At 40.1% G+C, this 27770-nt stretch overlaps 1 protein-coding gene across 1 annotated transcript in view; it reads left to right on the forward strand.

Annotated features, from left to right (window-relative positions):
• The first annotated feature begins 4000 nt into the window (after positions 1-4000).
• Positions 4001-27770, forward strand: part of LOC136853516 (BRCA1-associated ATM activator 1) — a 65912-nt gene continuing 42142 nt past the window's right edge. Inside the window, exons 1-5 of the mRNA XM_067129181.1 lie at positions 4001-4337; positions 10239-10405; positions 20864-20990; positions 25165-25274; positions 25649-25792. Of these exons, the coding sequence (XP_066985282.1) occupies positions 4169-4337; positions 10239-10405; positions 20864-20990; positions 25165-25274; positions 25649-25792 (717 nt within the window). The 5' untranslated portion in view covers positions 4001-4168. The remainder of the gene's footprint in view (positions 4338-10238; positions 10406-20863; positions 20991-25164; positions 25275-25648; positions 25793-27770) is intronic.

Raw genomic sequence — 27770 nt, forward strand, 5'->3', positions numbered from 1 at the left:
AGTGTCAGTGCGGATGTGGGACGAGAAAATATTCATATATTAGGGCGAAGAATTCTGTATTTGTCCGAGACTTAGTGAAACATTTAGCTTTATGGAAGGAAACTTTTAAATATATAACTTTCGATATATTACAGCGCAATGTTTAGACTCACTAAATTTTCAAATGTGATGCTATAAAGTTTCATTTCACAGTAATGGAACATCAAGCAGATGCTCAACAAACATGTGAACGTCCGTTCTAAAATAGAGACTATCCGCTCTAAAATAGAGAATAATAAATAGATCTGGCTGAAATATCTTAAAGAATATAAAATTTCAATTAATGTATGAAACAAAGAAATATTGTACAACATTTTATAAAATGTGTGAAATATCTGCAAAACTTCCTTACTGTAATTAGTGGAACATTTTATTTTATTTTGATCTTATCTGAGGTTATCTGAAATCATACCATCAACGGGCATTGATGCCTATGTCATTGGTCGGTGACGCAACTGAAATAAAAAACTAAACTCAAGGAACCCTTCTAGCTCAACAGTACAATGGACATCCTTATAGAAATATGGTGTAACAACAAAATTATCCGTTGATTTAAGGTAAAGAATCATTAACGATCAGTTGGTTTTCGTTCAAAATGAATGGAGACGAACTGATGGACTAGCAATGGGCAATCCAGTCTCGGAAACTTTCGCCAGAGTCTCTGTCCCACTATGCATCTCAGTGGATAGCAAGCTGTCATACTGTAATCAAGCCATTAATATGAAATATGCTGTCGTCTATCGTACCTTAAAAAGAATCTCTTTGCACACATTCATTTTTGAGAATACGATGGGGTTAATTATCCTTCCTTGATGTTTTAGTTACACGAGGAGAAAATAAGCATGCTACCACAATAAGGAAGGCAGAGCAAAAAGGTGCCCAGTGTCCCATAAAAAGGATGTAGAATAAAGTGGCTAAAGGACGTGAAAAATGAAGACAGGGAAAGATTTAAATAGCAGGAATGACGACGATAAATCCTTGACATTGTATGTAAGGGTAGTGCCAAAACCCAGGGTTCCTAAAAGAAAAGTAAATTTTTGCTTAACAGTATTTTTGGACGGTTTCATCTTTAGTCGTAGTGTAATATAGTAAAATAAATTGTATATATTTATAGACAATTTTGTGAGCTTATGGCCCCGTCAATCACCGAGCATCAAATTTCGTGATCTGCTGTCATGAGCTGTCAAGAGAGATTTCACGCGACTTACCACTCAAAAGAGGAATTTTCTTTGAGGAACTATGAGGATATTGTTGAAAACAAAAGATCTTTACGTTAGTGAGGCACAAGTATTAAAAAAGTTTACTTCTTTGTTTGTTAAACTTAGTGAATAATTCTTTACATTTATGTTTGTTTAATAAATATGCTTATATGACCTATAAGCACGCTGTAAGATAATATTGTTATGCACACACATTCATACATACGTATACACACACACACATGTATATATATATATATATATATATATATATATATATATATATATTTATATTTATATATATATATATATATATATATATATATATATATATTTCTATTTATATATATATATATATATATATATATATATAATATATATATATATATTTATATATAAAAGGATATGATATCTTCCACTATAAGTAATAAAATAATTTTCATTGCAAACTTAGAGTTTAGAATAACGCACAGTTCTAAGCGGGTTGCTTGCACCATACCTTTTCTTTTCAAAAGAATAAATGAGTTCCTGAGACTGCAACTGTGAATTAGCAACATCCAAATCTAGACCTATGTTCGTGGCAAAAATTTCTTCAATTAAACTCCACTTGATGTGGAACCTGTTTAAGTATGTTCAGGAAGAAAAAATACAGGGCCAACTAAAATAAACTCTTATTTCTGTTTTGCAGATCTCATGCTTACCCATGACGTCCATCGTTTTTCTGACTATGATGCCTTGTAAGATTTTTTGGCTCCACAGGAAATCACGCAGCAAATATTCTAGTTAAATAATCCTCCAATGAGGATTAAGTGGTCCGGTCAAGGTATGTTACGTTTAGAATTACACGTTTCTTAAAGGTATTATTACTCCAGAGAAGGTAAGCTTTGCTATTTTGCATCGAAGATGATCTCTTGGAAACACGCAACATACTTTATCACTTAATTCACTTTTGATGTATAATGATAAACTACATAGTTCCTCGTTGGACGGGTCGATTTCGTACTTGGATAGCACTCTGCTGGGCCCGCGTTCGACTCTCCAGCCGGCCAATGAAGAATTAGAGGAATTTATTTCTGGTGATAGAAATTCATCTCTCGGTATAATGTGGTTCGGATTCCACAATAAGCTGTAGGTCCCGTTGCTAAGTAACCAATCGGTTCTTAGCCACGTAAAATAAGTCTAATCCTTCGGGCCAGCCCTAGGAGAGCTGTTAATCAGCTCAGTGGTCTGGTTAAACTAAGGTATACTTAACTTTTTTGTCAGAAACATTAACTCCACATAGAAGGGGGAGAAGATGCAGAAAAAATTATTTAATCTTAAGGTATGGTATTCGAATAGCAGAATGACTGCCTGATGTAGTAATTCGAACTGTCCCTAGGATATTCAACAGAGCTTTATGTGAGGTGCTGAAAACTAATCTTAATATACGGCAGTTGTCACAAAAAAAAAAGTTCAGATTTAACAAAATTGTTGCTCTACCACTAGTTTCAATGACGACTTTAAAGAGATAATCGTCATTTTTAAGGCTGTTAGCAGTAACCAACCAAAAAATCCAAAAAACCTACAATGTTTTTCACATGTGATAAACACTATAATGCCAAATTAGGGGCTATATTTGTCACTAATGGGGCAATATTTTCAATGGTCGTGTTATCTTGTTTGTTTTGTGGCGCAGTGGGATGGCCTCCTGTGCATGCACACCAAAGATGAAGGTGAAGTTTAGTGAAAAATTTGTTAAAGCATTTTAGGGTCGCTGAGGGTCACGTTGAGGATGCCCACTTTGAGGGCAAATAAGTGGTGAGCAGGAAACACACCCTTGGCCTTGGACACATGGAAGTCTCTGAGAGATGCAGGTGCAGGGATAGCTACCCAATGTCAAAAAGAACTTTTACGTCATCTTTGCTCCAGCATTAAGTCAGGAAAACTTCTAGATCTAGCGTAGCCATATTGCAGGGAAATGGATACGGGAATGAGTTTCTTAGCATATACCTGTTGCTTTGACCGTGTGATAACTGCGATCGCAAGTAGAAAACAGTTAAAGATTATTTTACTTGGGCTAGCGTCCCACGGGGACCAGTTATCCGAAGGTTAACATTTACAGTATTTAATATGCCAAAGAGAAAAAAAGGTTGAGAATGACAGTAATGTAAGAGTCAAGAAGAAATTAAGGCGTGGCAGTCATCATTTTCACAGAAAAAAAATTGAGATGAGAGTAGTCTGCGACTACGTAGGAACGCATTACAACTGAATGAGGGAATTTCCTAATAAGTGAGTGTCAGTAACGTTGGTTTCATTGGAAAGGAGTGTAACTAAAGACATACTTCTGGTCAACGACCCTAGTTGTTGCGACGCCAATTTACAATGTTTAACCACTGTAAATAATGGAATGCATTTGTGTGTCTACTGCACTTTTCCAAGCTACAGTAAAAAAGATCACAAAGGAAATTATTATTACCAAGTAAAGACAATCTAAGATAAGTTTTATATTGTAAACAGTATACCATTTTGGAGAATGAAATGCGAAAATGCAAGCATCCCCAATCCAGTTTTCAAGACATAACTTTTAATTTCTTTCTATTACGAATATTCCGCCCTTAGATATCTTGAGCATTACAACGCAGCGAATATGCATGTAGACTTATTATAATAACTAGAGATCAGAAAGCAAATTAGAAACAAGGGAAATTAAAGTAATTCCAACTAAAGTTTTGCTATCGAGGCGGCACTTCTTAAGCGAGCAAAGTGTTCTATATCCTTGAAGGGAATGGTACAATGTTTTGGCATTGTTTACATATCACCCATGCACCCCATCCCTAACGGGATATCAGCGCCAACAGTAAACGCAATCGTTGTGATTGTATTGTATCTTATGAATGTCAGTTATCGAAGGCTGTTTTTACCGTGGATGTATTATCAAATAGAAAAGAAAAATGAACCAAGGCGACTGTCAGTTGGTTGTGAAGGTACAAATGGTCCTTCATAAACTGACTGCGTACATAAGTCACGATAAGTCGGAATCATATGTTATGATTGAGGATGACACAACGTTACAAAAGCTGCATACCTACATCGAGGATTACCTAAGGAAAAATGAAAATGGTATGTTAGTGACACGGTTTGTTGATTACTCAGAGATAATTACAAGTTGAGGTGGGCCTATGGCCTTGTTTGGCCTAGGCGATGCAGTTTCATGCTACCCTTGCCAGATAACTTTTATCATTATCTGTAGTATATTGGTTTTGGTTCCTGCCCTCAAGGGCATTAGTTATGCTAAAGATAGCCTAACCTAATCAGTTACTGAATTTTTGGGCTGCTTTGATAGCCTATGTAGGTTAAATATGCCTAAGTTAAGAATTGATGAACTGCCTAAATCCTTACATGATTATATAAATCCAAATATAGCCTAAGGGTAGATCTAAATAGTAGCTCCGCGGCGGCGATTTCCTTCTAACTTGACTTTTTCTACAGTTTTTTCGTTGCTAATTATATATGGATTTATCTTCAATTTTTGTTGTACAAATGCAGTTAACCTGTAATTAACCCCTGATCTATCCAACAAAGGGTTTCCGCTCCTCACACGACAGAGCATTGGTATGTCTGTTTGGAATGGCTCATATCCCGGTATTATTTTATAGTTTTTGAAATTGTAACTTACATTTTTGAAAAGAGCTCTTCATTCTCATTAATTTGAACCCCATAAACACTATTCGTAAATGACAAATAAAAAATTAGAAAATTTACGACTTATAAGGTAAGAATACCTCCCCTCCATAGCTAATACGGCAAAAGTAACCAGTCAACACCGTTGGTGAAGTTATATTGGTATTTTAAGGTTCTTTAGTGCCCTATTATTTCATAGTCATTTTTGCATGAAAAACTCAAAATGGTTTTTCTGTGGCTGGCTGGAGTCTTATTGGCAACTTGTAAAATTTTACCCATATCCCTTCTGGCAAGTGCAATAACTTGTTAACGTATGGGTGCCCACCCTTGCCAGTACTAAACACAGCGAAGGAACATTCCATTCCCCTGATCCCAGTACTAAACATGGCAAAATGCATTTAACTCCCTCCTGTTGGCGAATGGCTCCCTCTTGTTTTTCCTCTCCAGAGGGCACCTCCTCAATGTAAACATGCCTTTGCCATTTTTGTGTTCTCCCCACCCAAAACCCTGAATTCCCACAGTCCCCCATTACTGTTGAGTAGAGTTAGGGGGGCAAATAACAGTTGGCCGACAACAAACAAACTTGCCACCATTATCAGAAGTCCTAAAAGTGTAGAAAAAACCAGTTTCCAAGGTAAAAACAGGCACAGAGCTAGTACTTAGAATTACCAGCCTAAGAAAAACTCGCTTGATGGTGGCAGGGTACAAAAGAATTAGCTTACGTGCTCCTTCTGCTTTTCGATCAGTGAGAATGTCCTGTGCCAGCTTTGTCTAAAAGCAAAACAAAGGTATAGGCTAGGGTTAGGTTGTTTCAGCAGGGTTGCATCCTAACCCAGCCTTATTTTAACCTAGGGTGTTGTGCCCTGATAGCCTATTCTGCACTGTTACCTTTTATATGTCTTTGGCTATGTAAGGCAGATTGGTAGAACTATATTATAACTCCTCATGGCTTATTACCTTGAAAATTGAGTATTGCTTATCAAGAAGTTACTGTTATTTTATGGCTTTTGACTGTAATTAACCTCAGAACTGATATGTTATTGTATGCTGGCCATCCTGGAATGCTATCATGCATGCGCAGTTTTATAGGGGAACTATTGGTAAAAAGTGGAGTTTCCTCTACCAGGGCTCTCCCCCCTGGCTAAGTAACATGGCCTACTAGGTTAGGTTATGTTAGGGTAGGTTAACTTAGTATAGTTCCTTTTATAATAGGTTTCCTTAGCCAACCTCTCTTGAACATATGGCTCCCATATGCCTTACTTATGTAGGAAACCATTCCAGGGTGGCCATCATAGTAATAACATGCCCATTCTCTCTCTCCTGTTTTTACCCTACCCAAAACCACCTGTTGTCAATTGGTCCCTGATAGAGATGTGAGGTTAGTAATAATTGACTAATACTAAACACCACCACCACCACCGTCATCAGCAACACTAAAAATGTAGGAAAACTAAATTTTCAAGGTATTAAGCCGTGCGCAGTTGTTCTATAGTTTTACGGTTATCTTTCTGTGCTGTCATATGCTAAATTTATGCCACTTATACAAGACTCCTAGGAGGCACAGTATATAAGACATTTGTTTTTAGAGTCTAGGTAGTTATTGACAGCAGACTTCAACTGGACAGTGGATTCATTGACATTACTGACCAGACCATTTGCCAGAGAGAATAGGCCCAGAAGCATCTAAAAACTCCAGTTTCCCAGTGTGGTTCTACCCATAATTATTAGGCAGTGGGTAGAAGAAACAAAAATCATTGGAAATTTCATCAGAAAAGTGTAAAAAAACCAAGTTGTTCCTACACGAATACAAACCATCAGTCTTTACATAGGAATTGCCTTCAGCACAAGCTGGAGCAGGCTATTCTACACAACAAGGTTGTTCAGTAGTTGAACTACCTGTGGGAAAGGTGAGGGGTACCCTCACCACCTCCCTTTGCTGAGTTGCATGTCCACTTACCTTATAGCCTTCGCACAGAGTGGATGTGTTATCTCCTTCCTCTGCCCAAATGTTTGCCAGCTTTTTCTACCTGCACTTCATCTTGGTGTTTTTCTTCCTTTTTGTTGTGCTTGAGTATATTTGATATATTGTTGTTATTCATGGGCATCATGCAAACTCAAGAATTGTCTAAACCTTGCCTGGGTGTGGAGAGCGACATTGCAATTGCTTTCTTTCACCCTCCAAAGTAGACCCGCACACCGTTTGCACCAAATGCATCAAATGCGTGTGTTCAATCACTGATACTTGCTCCAAGTGTTGTAATTGGTCCCCGGAGCAATGGATGAGGTTCCCTGGAAAGAGAATTCCAAGGCTTCTCACCGTCCTCGGAGGGGTATTCTCCGAAGATGTCAGGTAGCTCCTTGTCTCTTTCAGGAATGAGGGGTCTTGTATGGAGGAGTGGGGACCTGTCTCAATCTCTTGAGGGCTTCCTCCATTCGCTCAAAGAGACAGCCTCTGACATTTCATCTTTTTCAGATCTGGGTGAGATCAGGAAGGCTAGGTCTTCCAGGGGAACCACTGGTCCAGGGCTTGATTGCACACCTTAAGGCCTCCAACAGCCTCCTGTCAATGCAACTTGTCCCATTAACATCAACGCTCCCTCCGATATCTCCTGATGCTGAGGATCCTCTTCTGGCTGAGTTAATGAAGAGATATAAATGTGAGAGGACGTCGAGGAAGAGACCCTGTTCCCCCTCATCATTGTCAGTATCTTCTTCTCCATCTGCTCTCATCTCCCCCCCTTCTTCTTCCAAAGAAGAAGCTGGCCACTCTAGACCATGAGAAGACCCCTTCTCCTTCTGAGGGTCCCCTTAGGCAGACAGACCCGAAGAAGAGAAGGGCGGCGGCTCTAGACCATGAGAAGGCTTGTTGGCCCACTCACAGCATGTCTTCTACAGAAGAAGCATGAAGATCTCTCCATGTCTCGACAAGGGTACCCATGTCTCGGGTGTCCCCGGACATCCGAGGTGCAGAATACGATTCTTCCCCGTCCCAGGATGTGGGACCCGCTTCTCGGGTTTCTCTGGACACCCAAGACACGGAAGGTGCCTTGGCCTTGTTCCAGGACAGGGTATCCGTGTCTTGGGTCTCTCTGGGCACCCAAGGTGCGGAATGCGCGTTTTCCCCTGTTCCAGGATGGGGGACCCATGTCTCAGGGGCTCTCGGGCATCTGAGACGTGAAAGCAACTGCCCTGGGAAGCAGCTGTGACACAGCTTACACCCAGGGTACTGATACCAGCGCCCTCCATCCCAGGACGGGAACCCACGTCTCAGGTATCTCTGGACATCCGAGGCGCAGAATACAACTCTCCCCTGTCCTAGGACGGGGGATCTGCGTCTCAACTCTCTCTGAACACCTGAGGTGCAGAATGCACCTTCCCCCTGTCCCAGTACAGGGGACCCACATCCCTGAGGTCCTCAGACATCCAAGACACACAGGCAGCACAACCTGGGAAGAGCCATGACATGTCTGACACCCAGGGCACTGATACCAGACATCTCGCGTGCCTGGTAAAGAACCTTCTTATGTACAAAAGCTCCAAGGTTCCGAACTGGAGGCTCATTCCCATCATGGTAGCAACATTGTCTGTGGCACATGCTCATGCCCTGGTCGATCCGCACACACAGGGTCTGCTCGACTCTTGCCCTCAAAGGTTCTTACCCCTGGGCTCCAACGGACCCATGCTGCTACAGTAAACATTCACATTCCCCAGACCAAGACGAGACCTACCTGGAGACTGTGGATGTGCAGCGTGCAGACGTTGCTCCCACCCCAGAGTCCCCGACCTAGAGTGTGGTTCCACGAACCGCACCTTGGATGATCAGGGGATCGGATCCCAAGTCAGCGACACCTACCATAGGGTTTGCATGCCTAACAGAAAAAGTCCTGCTCATCGTTGGGACAGACCATGCTCTCACTCAACCTAGCTTTATTAATAATATATACATTCACATACTACCTCACACAATCATACAGCTAGTACAGTATTTATGCTAATACTTATATAATAAGGATATTTTACAATAATATTTGTTTACAATGGTTATACTGTACTAGGGTTCATTTACAATTGACAGCAGCCTTTTACTATATGTTTACAGAAGTAATAGTAGCTTCTCCTACTAGTTTGCAACTTGACACTTTCTCAAGTATCACACAGTAACAAACTTCCTTAATCAGAAGTGTCACAACATGAATCGAAGTTCAAACTCAGTAATCTCCTGTAAAGACACGTCAGACTCTTGCTGTTACAAACTAACACACAAAACCCCAAACTCCTCTGTTTACTAAGACAGAATGCCAAACTCCACTGTCATGAATCAATATTTGAACCCTTTAAGTTTCACAGGCATAAACTAATTTTCTAATTCCACTGTCAGTTCTCGTTTAAGAATACTGTGCTAAACTGCACTTGTTCTCAACAACAAATTCCACTGTCACCAACAAATTGCCTGACAAAAACACCTCCAGTGGCTGAAATTTCAAAGATGGGTGACAGAAGCTGGAGGAAATTGGCTTTGAATTGAGATAACATCTGACTGTACTTAGGCTAAATGTAAACTCCTCTCCTTTGGACTAGTAATTCATAGGAGAATACAGTTCAGGATTCCTGTAGTCAGTCAAGTCTGTAATTCCAGAGTCCTGACAGTCAAATGTATATAAAAGAAAAACTTGTGAGGATCAGAGTGAAGTGATATCTACGTGATCTCCAAAAATACTTTAATGTAGCTACTCACGCATTTGTAAGCTGTGGCGTTGTGTTAAATGAAATTTTGTAAAAACAAAACTTATTTTATACAAACCCATCAGTTTACAGTTTAAGGACTTCCCCATCCAGCTAGACACTTCATGTTCTTAGACCATGTGACAGGAGGGCTGGCCTGGTAAGGTTCTTCTATTTTTGGTTTATGTCCGAAGGAGCCACTGACTGCAGGAAAGGCATTAGTAAGCTGATGGATTTGTATCAATAAGATAAATTTTGATTTAAGAAAACTTAAATTTGCTAATGAAATAAAAAAATTTAATGATCCAATAGAAGGCAATAGATAGTGTAAACAGCACCTAAAATTAGTATATATGTAAATATTTATGTACTGTAATGTGAAGGATAATGTATTGAAAAAAGTAGATACTTGCAGTATATGCTGTTTTCTGTCTAAAGGATATTTTCTATTAACAGGCTCTATAAATTCTAAAGAATGATTATTGACATATATTGATATATTAAGCATTAAGGACAAAAATTCTCTTGTGTTTTTATGTAGTGTCTTTGTTACTGTTAGGTTGTGCAGTAAGTAGAAATAATTAAAGTTGATGAAGGTGTATCTTTGGTCATTTGCAGGACTGGCTTGGGCACAGAGCACAGGACTTGTCGATTTCATCAATAGAGCCTTCGACCCCAGCATTGTCAATGTGCCAGAAAATTCCAGCATTGTTGCTTTTGCCATTAAAGTTTTTGGAAGCCTCTTGAGAACCAAAGAAACATTCAATTATTTTTCAGAAGACAAGGTTTGACGGTTACTTTGTTTCAGTATAGTATTACACATTTTTTTTTATTTATAAAATATGTCAACTCTTGCAGTTAAATTTCATAGGTTATGTCAGTAAAGTTGAGTTTGTTCATATTTTTTCTTACAGGGTTACAAACCATAACCTTTCATGTAGAAGTATTCTTTAGTGGCACTTTAGAATCAGTCTTTGAAACTTGGTACAGGGTAGTTATCTGGTGGTAGGTGGGTGAGTTGGTAAAAAATATTTTTGGTACTCTGTAAGTCACACAAAAATTATTTTCAACTCTGAATCCTTTGGTGTGCCCAAATGGAAATTAATAAAAATGATGAAATGTATACTGGCAGTCAAAGACGAAAAAGGAAAGGTGCAGACAGACAAAACGGGAAGAAAGCATCCACATGAGAACCAAAGTTTTTGGGGTGAAATACATGGAGGTAGTTTACAAATATGCAAAAATAACACATTTCATGTGATTAGCTTTGAGATTCAGTCAAAAAAGTTGTCGGCCTCAGAAAGTGTCGCTAGAGTAAGACAGTTCAATTATTTTTCATCTTAGTTCCCATCGCTTCAGTACTCTTGATCTACCCGTGTAGAAAATTGCTGTCGTGTCAGATTGATGGTTATTTTAATGGCCTCAAAATATTTCTCCACAGCATAGATGGCTCCATTATTGCCCCCAAAATGCTAACCATTCTGACCTGACATGAGTTCAGGAAACAAATTGAAATGAGATGATGTCAGGTCAGGTGAATAAAGAGCCAAAGTTAACAGTTAAAAGGAACAGTTGGTTGCTTCAGCCACTGGAGTATTGCCTTTTAGCAACGGCACACCTGCTTGCAGCTTCTCACACTTTTAGCTTGAGTGTTTTTGTTAACTGTCACAGCTTTATTTTTAATTCTTCTCATGACTGGTCTGATAGATGGCACCCTCTTTAATTTTTTGGAAGGTTGAAGGTTGAGAACCTTGTTTTGAACATTAGTTGTCTTGGATCTTTGATTCAGGTGCAAAGTGGTAAACCCAGGTCTTATTGTAGGCTGCTAATCTTAGATACTGTCTGGATAATTTTTTGAAATGAATCAAAGATTTCTTGGAAGTTCCAACTCTGGTCAGCTTCTAGTGTGATGTCAGCATTTTTAATCATGACCCAGTCTTATTTTTTGTCCATTTTAGATTTTGCTTGCACATAGTGAATTACAGAGGACCTCAACTTCACAACAATATAGGCAAACAATGAAGTTAATGTATAGTCACAAGTTATTGTAGTATGCAGTTTCATGAAAATTTTATTTCCTGCTCCTCTCTGGACAAAGCTAAGAACTTTTGAGTGACCCTCGTAAACAGAAGTGTATAAATACAAGAACAGAAAGACATGATATTTTAATGATAAAATAAAGTTTGTTCATACTTACCTGGCAGATATATATATAGCTGTATTCTCTGTTAGTCCGACAGAATTTCAAAACTTACGACACACGCAGTGGGAGATCAGGTGGTTAGTACCCATTCCCGCCGCTGGGAGGCGGTATCAGGAACCATTCCCATTTTCTATTCAGATTTTCTAGTGCCACTGTCTCCTGAGGGGAGGTGGGCGGGCACTATGAATATATATATCTGCCAGGTAAGTATGAACAAACTTTATTTTATCATTAAAATATCATTTTGTTCATGAAACTTACCTGTCAGATATATATATAGCTGAATACCACCATTGGAGGTGGGTACAGACAGAATAGGATTTGGAAAAACACACTACAAGTAGGTGAAAGATATTTTGGTTCCTTACCTGTTAGCATAGCTGACTTCGTGATTACTGTCACCCAAGTCCGCTTCTGCTTAACTAGAGTCTCCAGCAAGGGTGTGACCTGTATAGCTGGTGAGTTCTAGATGATCTGTCAACGGGGACGTGACCACAGTGTGACAAGACCATATTGACCATACAATGAGGGCAAACGAAGCAAAACCAACCACCTGACCAAGCCTAACTAAGTTAGGATAACGCAACTAAAGCTAACGATTGGGAAGTCCGCCACAGGCAGTCGACCCAACAACCATAAAAACACTATCCAACCATTTTCTATAGGATAGGATGAGTGTCATCCCCTGCCCCCAGGAAAGTATCTGCGAAACGTATGGTCCTAGCGAAGCAGTTCTCATATGTCGTCTTCACATCTCTCAGGTAGTGTGAAGCGAACACAGAGTTGCTCCGCCAAAATGTGGCACCCAGAATGTTGCTGAGTGACATATTTTTCTGAAAAAACCACTGAAGTCGCAACCGCCCGCACCTCGTGAGCATTGACTTTCAGAAGTTTCAAATCAGAGTCTTGACAGGATGAATGGGCTTCTTTAATCGTATCTCTCAGAAAGAAAGCCAGAGCATTCTTTGACATAGGTAAGTCCGGTCTCTTTACGGAACACCATAAACTATCTGAGGGACCTCGACTTTCCTTCTCGCCTTGTCTAAGTAGACTTTGAGAGCCCTAACAGGGCAAAGGACTCTCTCTGGCTCTTGAATAAGGATTTCAGCCATACCCTTGATTTCAAAACTCTTGGGCCAAGGGTTAGACGGGCTTTCATTTTTCGCTAAAAAGGAAGGGCTTAAGGAACAAACCGCGTTATGCCCTTTAAAGCCTATATGCCTACTAAAGGCTTGCAGTTCACTAACCCTCTTTGCCGTTGCTAGAGCGGTTAGAAAAATAGTCTTCCTAGTAATGTTCTCAATGACGAGAACGAAGAGGCTCAAACGAACTGGACATGAGGAACCAAGCACAACATCCAAATTCCAAGAAGGAGTCCTTGGCCGAGGCACCTTCGAGGTTTCAAAGGATCTGAAGAGATCGTGAAGGTCTCTGTTGTTAGACAGATCCAAGTCTCTATGCCTAAAAACAGATGATAGCATGCTTCTATACCCCTTTATAGTCGAGACTGCAAGTTTCACATCACTCCTCAGAAATAAGAGGAAGTCTGCTATCTGGCTCACAGAGGTCGTGGTGGAGAAATGCCCTTCTTTCTACACCATCTCCTAAATACGGTCCACTTCGATTGGTACAAATTGCTGGAAGAGAGTCTTCTCGCCTGGCAATAGCTTTAGCCACTGGTCTAGAAAAACCTCTCGCTCTGGCCAGCTTCTCGATAGTCTGAATGCAGTCAGACACAGAGCGGGAGGTTTTTGTGGTACCTCTCGAAGTGGGGTTGTCTGAGTAGATCGACTCTCATGGGCAGAGATCTCGGAAAGTCTACTAGGAAGGACATGACCTCTGTGAACCATTCCCTCGAAGGCCAAAATGGGGGCGATCAACGTCATCCTCGTCCCTTCCGACGACGCAAACTTTCTGATGACTTCTCCGATGATTTTGTGCGGAGGAAAGGCATACACGTCCATCCCCGACCAATCCCAAAGAAGAGCGTCCACTGAGAGAGCTCCTGGGTCGAGAACAGGGGAGCAGTAAAGAGGAAGTCTCTTCGTCTTGGAGGTTGCGAAGAGATCTACCAAGGGACGTCCCAAAGCTTCCACAGTCCTTGACACACCTCTTGGTGTAGGATCCATTCGGTCGGGAGCAGTTGTCGCTGCCGACTTAGAAGATCCGCATGGACGTTCTCTACGCCTGCAACAAACCTCGTGAGGATCGTAATATTTCGGGCCTGTGCCCACAGAAGAATGTCCTTTTGCTAAGGCGAACAGGGACCGAGAGTGAGTTCCCCTGTTTCTTGAGGTATGAAAGGGCCGTGGTGTTGTCCGAGTTGATCTGGACAACTCGGTTCGAGACTCGCTCCTCGAAGAAAAGAAGGGCCAACTGAATCGCCCCCAATTCTTTGAGGTTTATGTGCCAGGACACCTGTTCCCCTCTCCAGGTGCCCGACACTTCTTCCTCCCCAGTGTTGCTCCCACCCCAAAATGGACGCGTCCGGAAAACAACACTAGGTCGGGTTCTGAAGTTGAAGAGAAAGGCCTTCTGCCAACTTCGAAGGATCGAGCCACCACCGAAGGTGATTCTTTACCTTTGGCGAGATACTCAGAGAAGCTTCCAGATTCTCCTTGTCGTGCCAGTTCTCTGCAAGGAAGAATTGAAGCGGTCTGAGGTGCAGTCTCCCCAGGGAAACAAACTTCTCCAGTGATGAAATGGTCCCCAGCAGACTCATCCATTCCCTCACCGAGCATGTTTCTTTCCTCAGGAAGGCTGAAACTTTTCTAAACACTGAAGTTGTCTTTCTTGAGACGGAAATGCTCGAAAAGCCACTGAATCCATCTGAATCCCCAGATAAACGATGGACTGAGTCGGGTCAGATGGGACTTTTCGAAATTCACCAGAAGTCCCAGGGACTTCGTCAAGGTCAAAAGTGTGAAGATCCTCCAGACACCTTGTCATTGACGAGGCTCGAATGAGCCAATCGTCCAAATAAAGGGAGATTCTTATTCCTCCAAGGCGAAGCCATCTTGCAACATTCCTCATCAAGATCGTGAAAACCATAGGAGCTGTGCTGAGCCCGAAGCAAAGGGCCCTGAACTGGAATACCTGTCCCCGCAGGACAAATCTCAGGTATTTCCTCGATAGAGGATGTATAGGGACGTGAAAATAGGCGTCCTGGAGATCGAGAGAAACCATCCAGTCGCCTGGTCTTAGGGCTCCCATGACCGACTGGGACGTCTCCATTACGAACTTTTCCTTCAGAACGAAATGGTTCAACTTGCTGACGCCCAGAACTGGTCTCAACCCCTGACTGCTTCGAACCAGAAACAGCCTGTTGTAAAGCCGGGGATTGTAAATCCGAGACTTGCTCCACAGCTCTCTTCTCGAGCATTTGATCGAGCAGGTTGAAGAGAATTTGTTGTTTCTCCTGATGATAGGATGGCGACAGATCTATGGGAATCGTAGTCAATGGAGGCAATACGAGGAATGGGATCTTGTATCCCTTTTCGATGACTTGGAGGGACCAGCTGTCCGTCCCTCTCTCTCCAGGCTTTTGCAAAGAAAGGAGCCTGGCTCCTACCGGTGTCTGAAGGTTTAAGGAGTCATTTCTTGCCCCTGGTCTTAGAAGGGCTCTACCTCTTGAGGGACCTCTGCCTCGAAGGACGATCTAGAGGAAGGTCTTCCCACGAAAGGGCTTCTGAATCTTGGAAGGCTGTCCAAGGGAAGAAGTCGAAGGGCTGCAGGACGTCTAGAAGACTGGGCCAGGAGGTCCTGAGTAGCCTTCTCTTGCAATGTGGAGGCCATATCCTTGACTAAGGGTTGGGGAAAAGATGGCTAGAAAGCGGAGCGAACAACAATTCTGCCTTCTGAGTAGGAGAGACCGACTTCGCCGTGAAGTTGCAGTAAATGGCTCTCTTCTTTAAAAGGCCCGCACAGAAATGGGCAGCCAGTTCTTGAGCCATCCCAACCGCCTTGTCCATACAGGATAGGACACTAAACAAGTCTCCCAGGCTAATGGAGTCAGGGCTACGAGCCTGCAAATCCAAGACTCCCAGGCACCAGTCCAAAAAGTTAAAAACTTCTAAGGACCTGAAAAGGCCTTTCAGATGGTGATCAATCTCAGATAAAGACCAGGACACCTTAGCTGAAGAAAGGAGAGACCTTCTGGGAGCGCCCACAAGGCTGGCAAAATCCCCTTGGGAAGAGGGAAGGAACTCTCAACCAACCTCCTCTCCTGTCTCGTACCAAATTCCTGCTTTTCCACTCAATCTTGATGGAGGTAGGGCGAAAGAAGTCTTGCACTGAGCCTTCCTGGAGTCCATCCACTCTTGAACCTTGCTAAAGGCCCTCTTCAGAGAGAGACGTAGCCATCTTCACAAAACCAGAAGACTTTTGTGACAGACGAGGTAAGCTGCGAGGGGAGGGCGAGGAGCAGAGGGTTGAAACTTGTCCCCAAACAAGTCTTTCAGCAGCCTAGTTAAGACTTGGTAGTCTGCAGAAGCTGAAGAAGAAGATGTCTGATCCTCAACTGCAGGATCCGGAAGCGCAAGAAAGCTCTCCTTCTTCCACAGGAGCAACGGAAGGGGCAGGAGAAGAACCGGAAGGACGAAGTCCTTGCAGACCAACATGCAAAGGACTTCTGCTTGGAAGAAGTCCGAGAGGAGTCACGAAAGTCACGAGCAGAAGAATCAAAATGAGAGTCTCGACGAGCGGAGTTCCCCCCTTCCTGACGAGAATCCCGACGAGCTTCTTGACGACCGATCCGACGAGAGTCCTGGTGAGTGCGAGCAGCGAGGAGGCGTCATGCCTCGCAGCAAGAAAGGCGTCGTGCCGAGCAGCAAGGGAGGCGTCTTGACGAACTGCAAGGGAGGCGTCCCTGACGAGCAGCCAGGGAGGCGTCATGACGAGCAGCAAGGAGGCTTCATGTCGAGCAGCAAGGGAGGCGCCCTGCCGAGCAGCATGAGAAGCGCCACGCTTAGCAGCATGAGAAGCGCCACGCTTAGCAGCATGAGAAGCGCCACGCTTGGCAGCAAGAGAAGCGCCATGACGAGAAACAAGAGGGTCGTCGTAGCGAGGGGCGCAAGCCTGGCAGCGTGAAGCGTATCAGAAAGCGGAAATTGCGATCCCTGCCAAGACCAGTAAACGCTGAGCAACAGGACTTCTAGCGGGCGCGGAAGCATGAGACGACGACGAACGAGGAGAAGGAGAAGGGGAAGGTTTAGACCTCTTGATCGGCAGCCGGGAATCCTTCCGACGACGACACGCATCGGTCTCCTTCTGGGCCATTAAAGAAGCCAATTGCTCCTGCATGCCAAGGAGCAGCTTACGAGTAGGAGAAGATTCTACTTCAGGAGAAGGACTGATCCTATGAGAAGAAGAGGGGCGAGGGCGCCTTCTGCTTCTCACAGGAAGCAACAGCCTTCTTTCTGGAGCGAGCGGAGCGCTCAAAAGCGTCATCGTCTGATGACGCCCTGGTCCTCTTCTGCGGTGGGATGGCGCCAAAATCCTCCGGAGAAGAGCGGAGCGTCACGAGAAAAGGGACGTGAAGCGTCCCCTTCTTTGAAGCTTCTCTTCAAGGCGAGAATCCGAGATTTCCATTCCCGACGCGGGGAGGAGGAATCGGGAAGAGAAGCAATCTTAAGGATTCGTGCCCGCACGATCCTTGGCAGCCTGGGAAGCGTCATCAGGACATGCGAAGGGACGCCAGATCGGTGGGGGGTCCGCAGTAACCCTCTTGCGGCTTTCGACTTGCCCACTCCTGAGTCCTGGGAGTCCGACAGAGGTCTAGACCTAGAGGCGTTATGCGGCCGATCTGACGCCCCCTCCACAACACTAGGGGACGGACACTATCACTGCACTTCACAGCACTTTGAAGAGCGAGCATATTAGCTTCCAAGGTACGAATGGAAGACATAATAATCGCCAGGGCATCACCATCCGCAGACACAACCCCAGGGTTAGGGGCAACACCACAGGGTTAGGAAGAGCTACGTCTACAGGAGGGTTAGCAGGTGAAAGCACACTACCCTGACTCCTACCACTTCTGGAGGAAGACCTCCTGAGCCTATCTCGCTCTAGCTTTCTCACATAAGAATCATAAGTCCTCCAACTAGCATCAGACAAAGATTCACACTCCTTGCATCGGTCATTCAACAAACAAACATGTCCTCTACAACCCGAGCATACAGTGTGAGGATCTACGAAATTTTCGGTAGCCTCACCTTACAGTCTTGCACACGGCAAACTCGATAACTAGAAGAACTAGATTCAGACATCTTACTCCCAGGAAAAACAAAGCCAAATCCAAAACAATCCACAATAGCGTATGCCTAGCCACAAGTCCAAGTCAAAACCAAAATCAAACCAATACTCAAGTGACAATCAAGTTTTATCCGAAATCCAAGACGGAGGTACTGAAAACAAGTGTTGACAGTACCGGCGACAGAGAAAATCTGAATAGAAAATGGGAATGGTTCTGATACCCGCCTCCCAGCGGGGAATGGGTACTAACCACCTGATCTCCCACTGCGTGTGTCGTAAGTTTTGAAATTCTGTCGGACTAACAGAGAATACAGCTATATATATATCTGACAGGTAAGTTTCATGAACAAATGATTATTTTTAGATGGTGACAAAGTGAGATGAAGGAACACCAAGAAAATTATGCAATAATATGTATTATTATTATTATTATTATTATTATTATTATTATTATTATTATTATTATTATTATTATTATTATTCAAAAGATGAAGTCTTTTCATAGGGAACAAGCCCACAGGGGCCATTCACTTGAAATTCAAGTTTCCAAAGAATATGGTGTTCCTTAGAAAGAAGTAACAAAAGGTAATGGGAAATATAGAAAGAAATAAGAGATCAATTATTAAAAGATAAAAAAATATATTGACAAATAAATAAATAGACAAAAATGTACATAAATTATTAAAATACAAGGAGAATTGTATTAGGGTAGAATGAATTGCATCTTTGCTTGAGCTTTTGAAGTTCCAATTGCACATCATCTTCAGGAGACCTCCACAGTCCAACAGTGTGAGGAATAAAGGACCTGAGGAACTGAGAAGTTCGACAGTGAGGCATACTTACTGCATATTGGTGCTGCTGTCCAGCAAGTCTGGTTGCTCTCGGTAGAAAAAGATATCATGGATCAGTTGAGATTGTGAAAGATCTCTGTTAAAATACAACTTATGAAAATTAATAAACAAGAGACCATCTGTTGAAGGTCCAAGTCATAACTACTAATATTTGGAAACAGAAACCTACCACCACGAACCACTCTATCAAAAAGAGATAAATCTTTGGCAAAAGCAGACATCCACATGGGAGAACAGTTATTCTAATAAAGGAAGGACAAATGACCTAAAACAGGTTGCATTGATTTTATCGTTGTTATAAATATATGAGGCCTTACATACAATACCTAACTTTCTTGCAGCATTTGCAGGCACTTTCATTAGATGTTTCACAAAAGGAAGATGTGAGTCAAAAGTTACACCTAGAATAGTTAAAGCTTCAGTCTCTTTTAGCAGAGCCCCATCTACCAATATTGTTTTCGTTTTACCGGAGTTCAGCCTCATACCCCACCGACTATACCATTCACTAATCTGCTCCATGTCACAATTGAGATCGAGGGCTTCTTCTTTTCTCATAAGTGGAGTTACTATATCCACAAGTGTTGTATTATCAACATACTGAACAGTCTTGTTTTCCAAGTCAACAGCTATATTACTGGTATACACTAAAAATAACAATGGCCCAAGAACACTACCCTGTGGAACTCCAGACACAAAAGGTCTTGGTTTGCTAAAGATCCCATTAACAACAACTTGCTGCAGTCCACTTGTAAGAAAATCTTGAAATGAACCTAAAGCATATCCACCCAATCCAAGGTTCTCAAGTTTATAAATACGTAAGTGCCTTGTGATTTACTAAATCAAAGCTCTAAAATCTGTTTTGAATTACTCCACATTCAAAACCATTATCAAGGTTCTCCTGCAAATGGCATGTCAAATCTGATAGAGCATCATCACAGGTACCTAACTGTTTCCTATATGCACATTGACTGTCAACTAATGATCCTCTAGATTCCACATACTTATACAGGGGCTTAAAAATAAGTTTTCTACAACTCTGGAGAGCACAAGGAGAATAGAAATTGGCCTGTAGTTACTGCAGTCTGCAGATACCCCATTCTTTGGAACAGGCACTGTATTACTGAGCTTGCACTCATTTGCAAAGATACTACGTCAACCTAAAAATCTATAGAATCTACTAATCTTGGGAGACAACACACTATAGACACCTTTTTAGAAAACAAAGGGAAGAAACCATCAGGATCTTCTCTACCTCAGCTTTCAAGATTATCAAGAATTTTTGTAACATCACCTAGAGCAAAATGCAAATTTTGTGAGAATAGGTTGAGTATGACAAGTATCAGGGAAAGGAACATCCTCAGCTGATTGCTCAATTGTTTAGCTTCAAAAGCTCAATGAAGCAGTTCACCTTTTCCATAGGGCCAGTAACCAATCTACCATCATCTGTTAGCAGTGATGGAGTGTACAATTAATGTGGACAAGGGGAGGCAAGAACAAAGGGTTAACCATTGAAACTAGAAAAGATCTTAGAAGATGAAAACCTAGTTGACTTACAAATATAGTACAATAATTCAGACCGTCATTCGATGGGCCGGAGTTCGATTCCCAAAAGATGATGAAGAGTTAGAGGAATTTATTTCTGGTGATAGAAATTCATTTCTCGCTATAATGTGGTTCTGGATTCCACAATAAGCTGTAGGTCCCGTTGCTAAGTAACCAATTGGTTCTTAGCCACGTAAAAATAAGTCTAATCCTTCGAGCCCTTGTTAATCAGCTCAGTGGTCTGGTAAAACTTTTTACTTTACAATAATGCTGATTGAGGCCAATTTTTAAAAATTTTTATTATTTTTAGCAAAAGTCAGCTGTGATAAATATATATGTACAGTATATATTTTATTTTTGTGAAAGTCAGTTATAATATTTTATATATTACCCAGGTCCTGATGGAATTTTATGTCATCTGGCCCAACCTGAGAAACAATCCAGCTTTAAATTCTGCAGCCTTGGACCTTTTAAACAGCCTTCTTAATCATGAAAGTGGTCTTTCCTGGATTTTGAAGAATGGTATGACATATTAACAGTTTCTTAAATCATTATATCATAATGTTGGTATAGGGCAGTACATTATCAATGCTGCACATAGAGGAGTAAGCATACAAGCGACTGTCCATGCAAGTAAATACATATTACATTTGAATACTATTATACAATTATAACTAAGCATTTTTAATCAATAGCAATTTTGTCATTAGAACATTTTAACATGCTGTTATGTTATTTTGTGGAGTCTAACATAATTAAAAGGTCAGTCTATACCCTGAATCCATGGTATCTGATGTTCATTTCCAAGAGTTACAAGGTAGTATGTGATTAAAATAATCATCTGACCTAGCTTTGTTTATTTAGGATTACTTGTTTATATATGATATCCAGCCAGTTTTCTCTTGCTCAGACTCAGAAATATTCTACATTTTCTAAGATACAAATGATTCTAGTTATGCTTCTAATTATGCATAAGGAAAGGAATGTTTTAGAAGTAGGAGGTCTAATGTTTCAGTATAAGTATGGTACCGTAATGCAAATTAATCATGGTTCTCAGTTCTAACAAAGATAATGAGCTTCTTAATGTGTAAATTGGTAGATCTTGAGCTTCGTAATGTGTAAAGTGGTAAGTCATTCTTTTAAACCCATCAGTCTTATTATGTCGACATCAAGGTCCATGATGTTCCTAGACTCACAGTAAATTCACAAAAGAAGTAGAAGAGCATTCCTTTGCAGCACCACCACAATCAGGAGCGTCAGATATCCATCTACAAACCACCTCATAAATCATGCAGACTGAGCACACAGCTGTAAGAGTGGGGAGTTTGTGAGATGGGGACCATAAACTTGATTGCTGATTGGACAACCAGCTCTTATTTCCTGTGAAGGGCCAATAACGTTAGTGATCAGTACTCTTAAAAATCTAAAGGGCCTAATCCAATTTGATGAACCCAAGAGTAGAACAAGATGTTTGCACATACTATGTTGGTCTCATAAAGGAATACAGTATGTAGAAACAAGCCTAGAAACAAGCCAATAAAAAGAGATGATAGAGCAATAAAATTATAACTACATCAAAAATATATATGAGTTATGAAGATGTGCAAGAAAGTAGAGGTTTGTCTTCCTCCCAAAGTAATGTTAAGAGTGTTATTATTACTAGTTCAATGAATTCACCTATGTATTTAAACATAGTTGAAGTTCCATCCACAAATATTTGTTAGCTACAAGTGCTCACTCTCACTTCTCCATTCTCAAATTCTGAAACTTGGCGAGGTTCTTTAGAATGACCTGTCTGGTTAGCATAAGACTACCAGCTGGGTCTGTCCCTTCTGTTGCTTTACTAACAGATAGCCTTGAAGCATAACCCTCAGCTGCCATCCTCAGCCAGAACTCTGTTGTGGTTGCCTCAAACTATGATCTCTGAAATTATCTGTTCTATGGGTGCTCCAGTAATGATGGTGGATTCTGAAGTTCAGGTAAAACTTTGGAACAGTGGCCATGCTAAAAAAACAAGGTCTTGAATAGGAAAATCCTCCTGTCACAGACAAATTGGGGGTACTCTTAGATGGATAAGTAGGGAAGTTACATTGACATTAAAAGGTCCCAAGACAAATTGGAGGTATTTTTCAGAAAGTGGAGAAGTACAGTAGTTAATATTATAGTAAAAGTCCCCAAAAAATTGTAGAATCCAAACTTTGAGTCATTGTGTGGATTCCAACTCGGAGGCTGAGAAAAGAGTGTTGGATGGACTAAGGTTGTTAAGTTGTACTAAACGATTGCTTGTTACTGCAACATTAGTCTTGCATCTCTCTTGAATAATTAGAATCTTTTCACAATGCCACTGTAATCCTAAGAGTTCAGTGGTCATCATTGGAGAGACTAGGGACATCATTTTTAACCACAAGGTATGCTTCATCAACAGCAGGAATGCCAGGAGTTGTTGACTTTCCCTGTTGGTAATTTAGAAGATAATAAATTCATTGTCCTTCATTGTGTGTCTATCCAGAAGAAAAATTTGCCCCATGTGCTCCTATCAGGAACAGACTGTTGACATAGAGGAATCCTGCAGTATGCATGATAAAAGAGGGTACAAAAAAAGGCGAAACAAATTAGCATTAAAATAAAACATGATTAAAACAAAAACTAATTCATGCCAATACAAATAGGCTTGGAAGCACATTTAGTTTTGGATAGGTGGGTAGGTGTATGACAGTTGACAATTTTTTACTCATGGAAATATGAATTCCTTTTCATGAAAGTGTTCACAACTTCTAACATATGTTAAATTTTTTTTATACCTCTGTTATTTTTTTTACTTACACATCAACTTAAAGTGAAGGATAGAGTGCATACTACTGTACATATGATTTATGAGGTGGGTGATGGATGAGTGGCTGAGGGACCAGATGGTGCCAGCATCTCAACAGAGCACTATTTTCTCTTATTTTGTGAACATGAGACTGTAAATCTGATCATACCTACAGACCGCGATGTTGTTATGAATGATGGGGTTTTATGAACAAGTGTAATTTTTACACTGAACTGAAGTGGCCAGGTTCATGGAAATGTTCTAGAATCTTGAAACTTAGAAACTGAAACAGAGTTAGGCTACTGTGAATCCTCAGCTTGTCATTTTGGTTCTAATTTCATCAAATAATGTGACAAGTATTTTATGAAGATATTATCTATGTACTCTATGGTATATATTAGGTGCAGTGTATTATATCCTCAAGATTTTTACATTACTTCTCATGAACTGGTGAACAAAATCTTATTTTCAAATGAAAATCTGGGTTTTCTTCAAAAGTTTCATTGTGGCAAAATTCTTAAGACATATATACAGAGAGAAAAAGGAAACAAAGTATATCAGATAGTTATTTGCTATGCATTTTTAGAATGAAAATTGAAGTATCAGAAATGAATACAATATGATATAAATAAAAAGATACATATCTACCCAGTGTGAATAATGCAGTAGAGCAGTTGGTACACAAGAAAACATAAATAGGAAATAAAAAAATTCAAGAATCACTTAAAAGTGTATTAAGCTGTAAGACCGGCAGCTTTTTGCATAATTGTAGCATTTTGCTCGCTTAAATTCTTATATTTATAAACCATTTTAGTTATGTGGTGCAAGCACTTGAAATTCCACTTCAAATTTCCCAGTATGGTACAACTCACAAGAGAGAGAGAGAGAGAGAGAGAGAGTCAGTCTTCCCTTAATTTGTTTCAATATATTAAAAGGTGTAGATGGTAAATACGTTTCAACATATTAAAAGGTGTTGATAGTAAATACAATATGTAGTAGGGTAAGTGCACTGAGATGATGTAGAGTGAGGCTTTTCTGGAATGCAGAAGGATCATGCAGTCTGTCTTTTCCCAAACTGTATTTGTTTCACAAGTAGAGTTTACTTTTCACTTTATAAAATATCAGTACAGACCTCTTACCAAGATCTCTTTCATTCCTTTTACTATACCTCTGCTCATATCCTCTTTCTTCCATCTTACTCTCCACCCTCTCCTAACAATTGATTCATAGTTCAACTGCAAGGGTTTTCCTCCTGTTACACCTTTCAAACCTTTACTGTCAATTTCCGTTTCAGCACTGAATGGCCTTAGTTGCCCAAGTGCTTGGCATGTATGCCTAAAATCTATATAAATCAATCAAAAATCTTACCAAGATCATGCTTGATCTACTAGCACTTCTTACTGGGACTACATTAACATGAAAATTGGTCCCATATAAGAACATATCATACCAGCATGCAAGAAAAGCCAGTAATACTGTATCCATGTATTACCTCATGGAATTTTATTAAAATTGTCTCAAGATTAATTTTCATCTTTGTTAAGGTATTCATAATTGCCAGTGGTGATCATTAAGTGTTCAAGGCCATATCAATAACAGTAGATTGGCTGTCAGACAAGTGCAGTAATTTTAATTCATGTCTTATTCATGATATTCTGGGGTTTTATCTGATAGGCTTTTTTGGCTGAGATATTTAATCCACTTGTGCCCATTTGGTATTTATTGGTTACTGTAAAGATTATATAGAGAAAAGCTGATTGAGGAAAAGACAGAAAATAATTAGCAGCATTTATGGAATTAAAATCTGATGATTTAAATTGCACTGCAGTTTGGTTACGTCAATGCTATAATGTACTATGAATTAAATTTTTTTTTTTTTTTCAGGAGTCTGGGAGAAATTATTACTTCCATCTTTGCGAAGTACCAGCATATTTGTTCAGAGAAAAGGAGTTAAAGTTATTACCTCATTAATGTTTTTAGTTTTGGATAGTCAGGTAAGTTTTGACAATTTATGTGTGTTACATTATATTCCTTCCAGCTTCCATTCTCCTTTTATGATGAATGTGTAAAGACTAAGAAAGGTTACTATACAATTTTGAACTTGTGTAAATGTGAGCCCTCTTCAAGAAACTATTCACAGCTTTTTATGTATGCTGTATTTTTTTTATTATATATTTTACTTACACTTCAACATCTAGTGGAGGGTGCAGATAAAAGAGGGCTGTTATCACTGTGGAAACTTGCAAATTCTGACATTCATTAACTAATTTATACTAGAATATTCTGACATATCTTTGTCTATCTTATTAGGGTTAAAAATCCTTACACTTCTTTGCATAGCACTTAAAAGTCATTTGATATATTTCAGCATTTTGAACTTCTTGTCAAAGATTTGTTATTGGTTTCCAATAAGTTCTGTGAAATACAACAACATGTAGAGTGGTCACTGAGTGAGGAAATTCGCCAGAGCTGCCAGCATGTATTACTGATTTTTAAGGAGTTGTATATAAAGGTGAGAATAAGTACAGTACTTTTTGATATTTGAATATGTGTAAAGTAGAACATTACTTCCAGTGGTTTTTGTTTTATTAAAGAAAATTAATGATTAATCTTTAAATACTTTTTCTTAAAATTTTTTTTCAGTAGATGTTTTACATCTTGGAAGGCTGCATATCTGAAACAGTAACAGGACAAATCCATGAAAGAATTGAGATTTTCCTGATGAATAAAAATTAGCTAATTTTTGTTTTCCTACAAAGAGCATACCTCTTACTGTACATAGACATATTGCTTGCTTTGTAATGTAATAAGATGAATAATGTTTGCTGTCAGTTGTTTATTCCAGTGGTAGATAGATTAGCACAGTTGTTTAACAAAAGCACTGACCCATATTCTGCACTGCAAGAGCTCACCTGAAAGATTGGTTCTTAGATTTGAGGGGAAAACTGGTGCAAGGAAATAAAGTTTGGAAGCAACATGGGGAATAACTGAATGGATATGATGACAAACAAGACAAAAGCAATGTACTTGGGACCTGAAGTCTCTTACAAAGAAATTTTAGTATAAACCACAGTGTTTTGCACAAAGAGTACACTGTACACTGTAAGCAGTATCCCCTCAGAATGTGTCTCAATGAAAACCCTCTACTTGAGTCATTGCAGATGCCAGCTCCCAAGACTACATGCTGCCAATGTACATTTGTTTGAAATTTTTCCTCTTTTCCTTCATCATAATCATTCTCTGTTACACATAACTCTGGTATTGTACCCACATTATTTGAGATTTTCTTCACTTTTCATACATTGTTATCATTTGCTATTGTACTGAAGTAAGAACAGTAGTAGGCTGGCTACAGCACTGCCCACTCACTGAAATATTACTGGTTGAAAGGATTGGCCTGACAGTCTGTTGTTGGATCCTCCTATAGGTATGGTTCTTACCTTTTGCCTGTGCAGACACTGAAATCTGTAGCAAAGTCCTTGCACATTCTCTGGATTCTGTTTATCACTTTCATGTGCTTATTCATGTTCATTTATGTCATCTTTGTGTGGTTCATTCCTATAGTAAGACAAATTGATGGGAATGTCGTCACCAGTATATTATAGCAGTCATTATCTTATAAAAATAATTTATTTAGCAAGCCAGTCAGTTCCACTCCACATAATGATGTCAGTTAAATTGACTAGGAAAAATACATATTGTTTATCAGACAAATTGTACCATATGATTGTTAAAGAGACTATCTTGAAACAGTCAAATATATTATATTTCATCACTGGTGCCACACGTAAGTGTACTGTAGTATCCCTTGAGTGTCAATAAAAAGGCAAATATACCTGGCTGCTATAGCTTTTGCACAACGGGTGCAGGTCCCTCTGAAGAAACATGAAAAAATGGCTTTCTGAACCTGAAGTCCTTTACAAGTTTGCCCTTACATAATTAAAGTAAAAACAGCAAATTCACAAAAAAAACTTGTAGATCTACACAGCATTGAGAACGATCACAAAGAATGCAAATCAGAAAAATGCAACTTGTATAGACATTACAGTATACATACAGTGCAGTGTAACCAGAAGTTACTGTTAAACACATTGAAACACATTTATGTAGTACAAGAAGATTAGCACATATCTCAAGTAGCTGAAAATACAAACTATTCAGTAGGAATCACGGACAGTCAACAGATGTAGTTGATACATTAGCAAAAATCAGTTATGAAATATACAAAATGCAAGAAAATAACTAACACAGTTAGAATGAAGTAAATCATAAACATTTGGAGTGAATGCCCAGAACATTAAAGAACAATATAGCAAAAAACTACTGAAAATTACCCAAAAACTACAAATATTGTGCAAAGGATAGTCAGTTTACTCTTTACTCTCAATACAACAAAGCACAAAGGAGATCTAACACTAGTAAGGTAAGCACTTCTCTGCCAGTAAGTGTTAAGTGCTTAACACTAAGAATCTGGCACCAAACCTTGTGGA

Source organism: Macrobrachium rosenbergii, chromosome 27 (assembly GCF_040412425.1).
Source record: "Macrobrachium rosenbergii isolate ZJJX-2024 chromosome 27, ASM4041242v1, whole genome shotgun sequence".
NCBI classification, from domain to species: Eukaryota; Metazoa; Arthropoda; class Malacostraca; order Decapoda; family Palaemonidae; genus Macrobrachium; species Macrobrachium rosenbergii.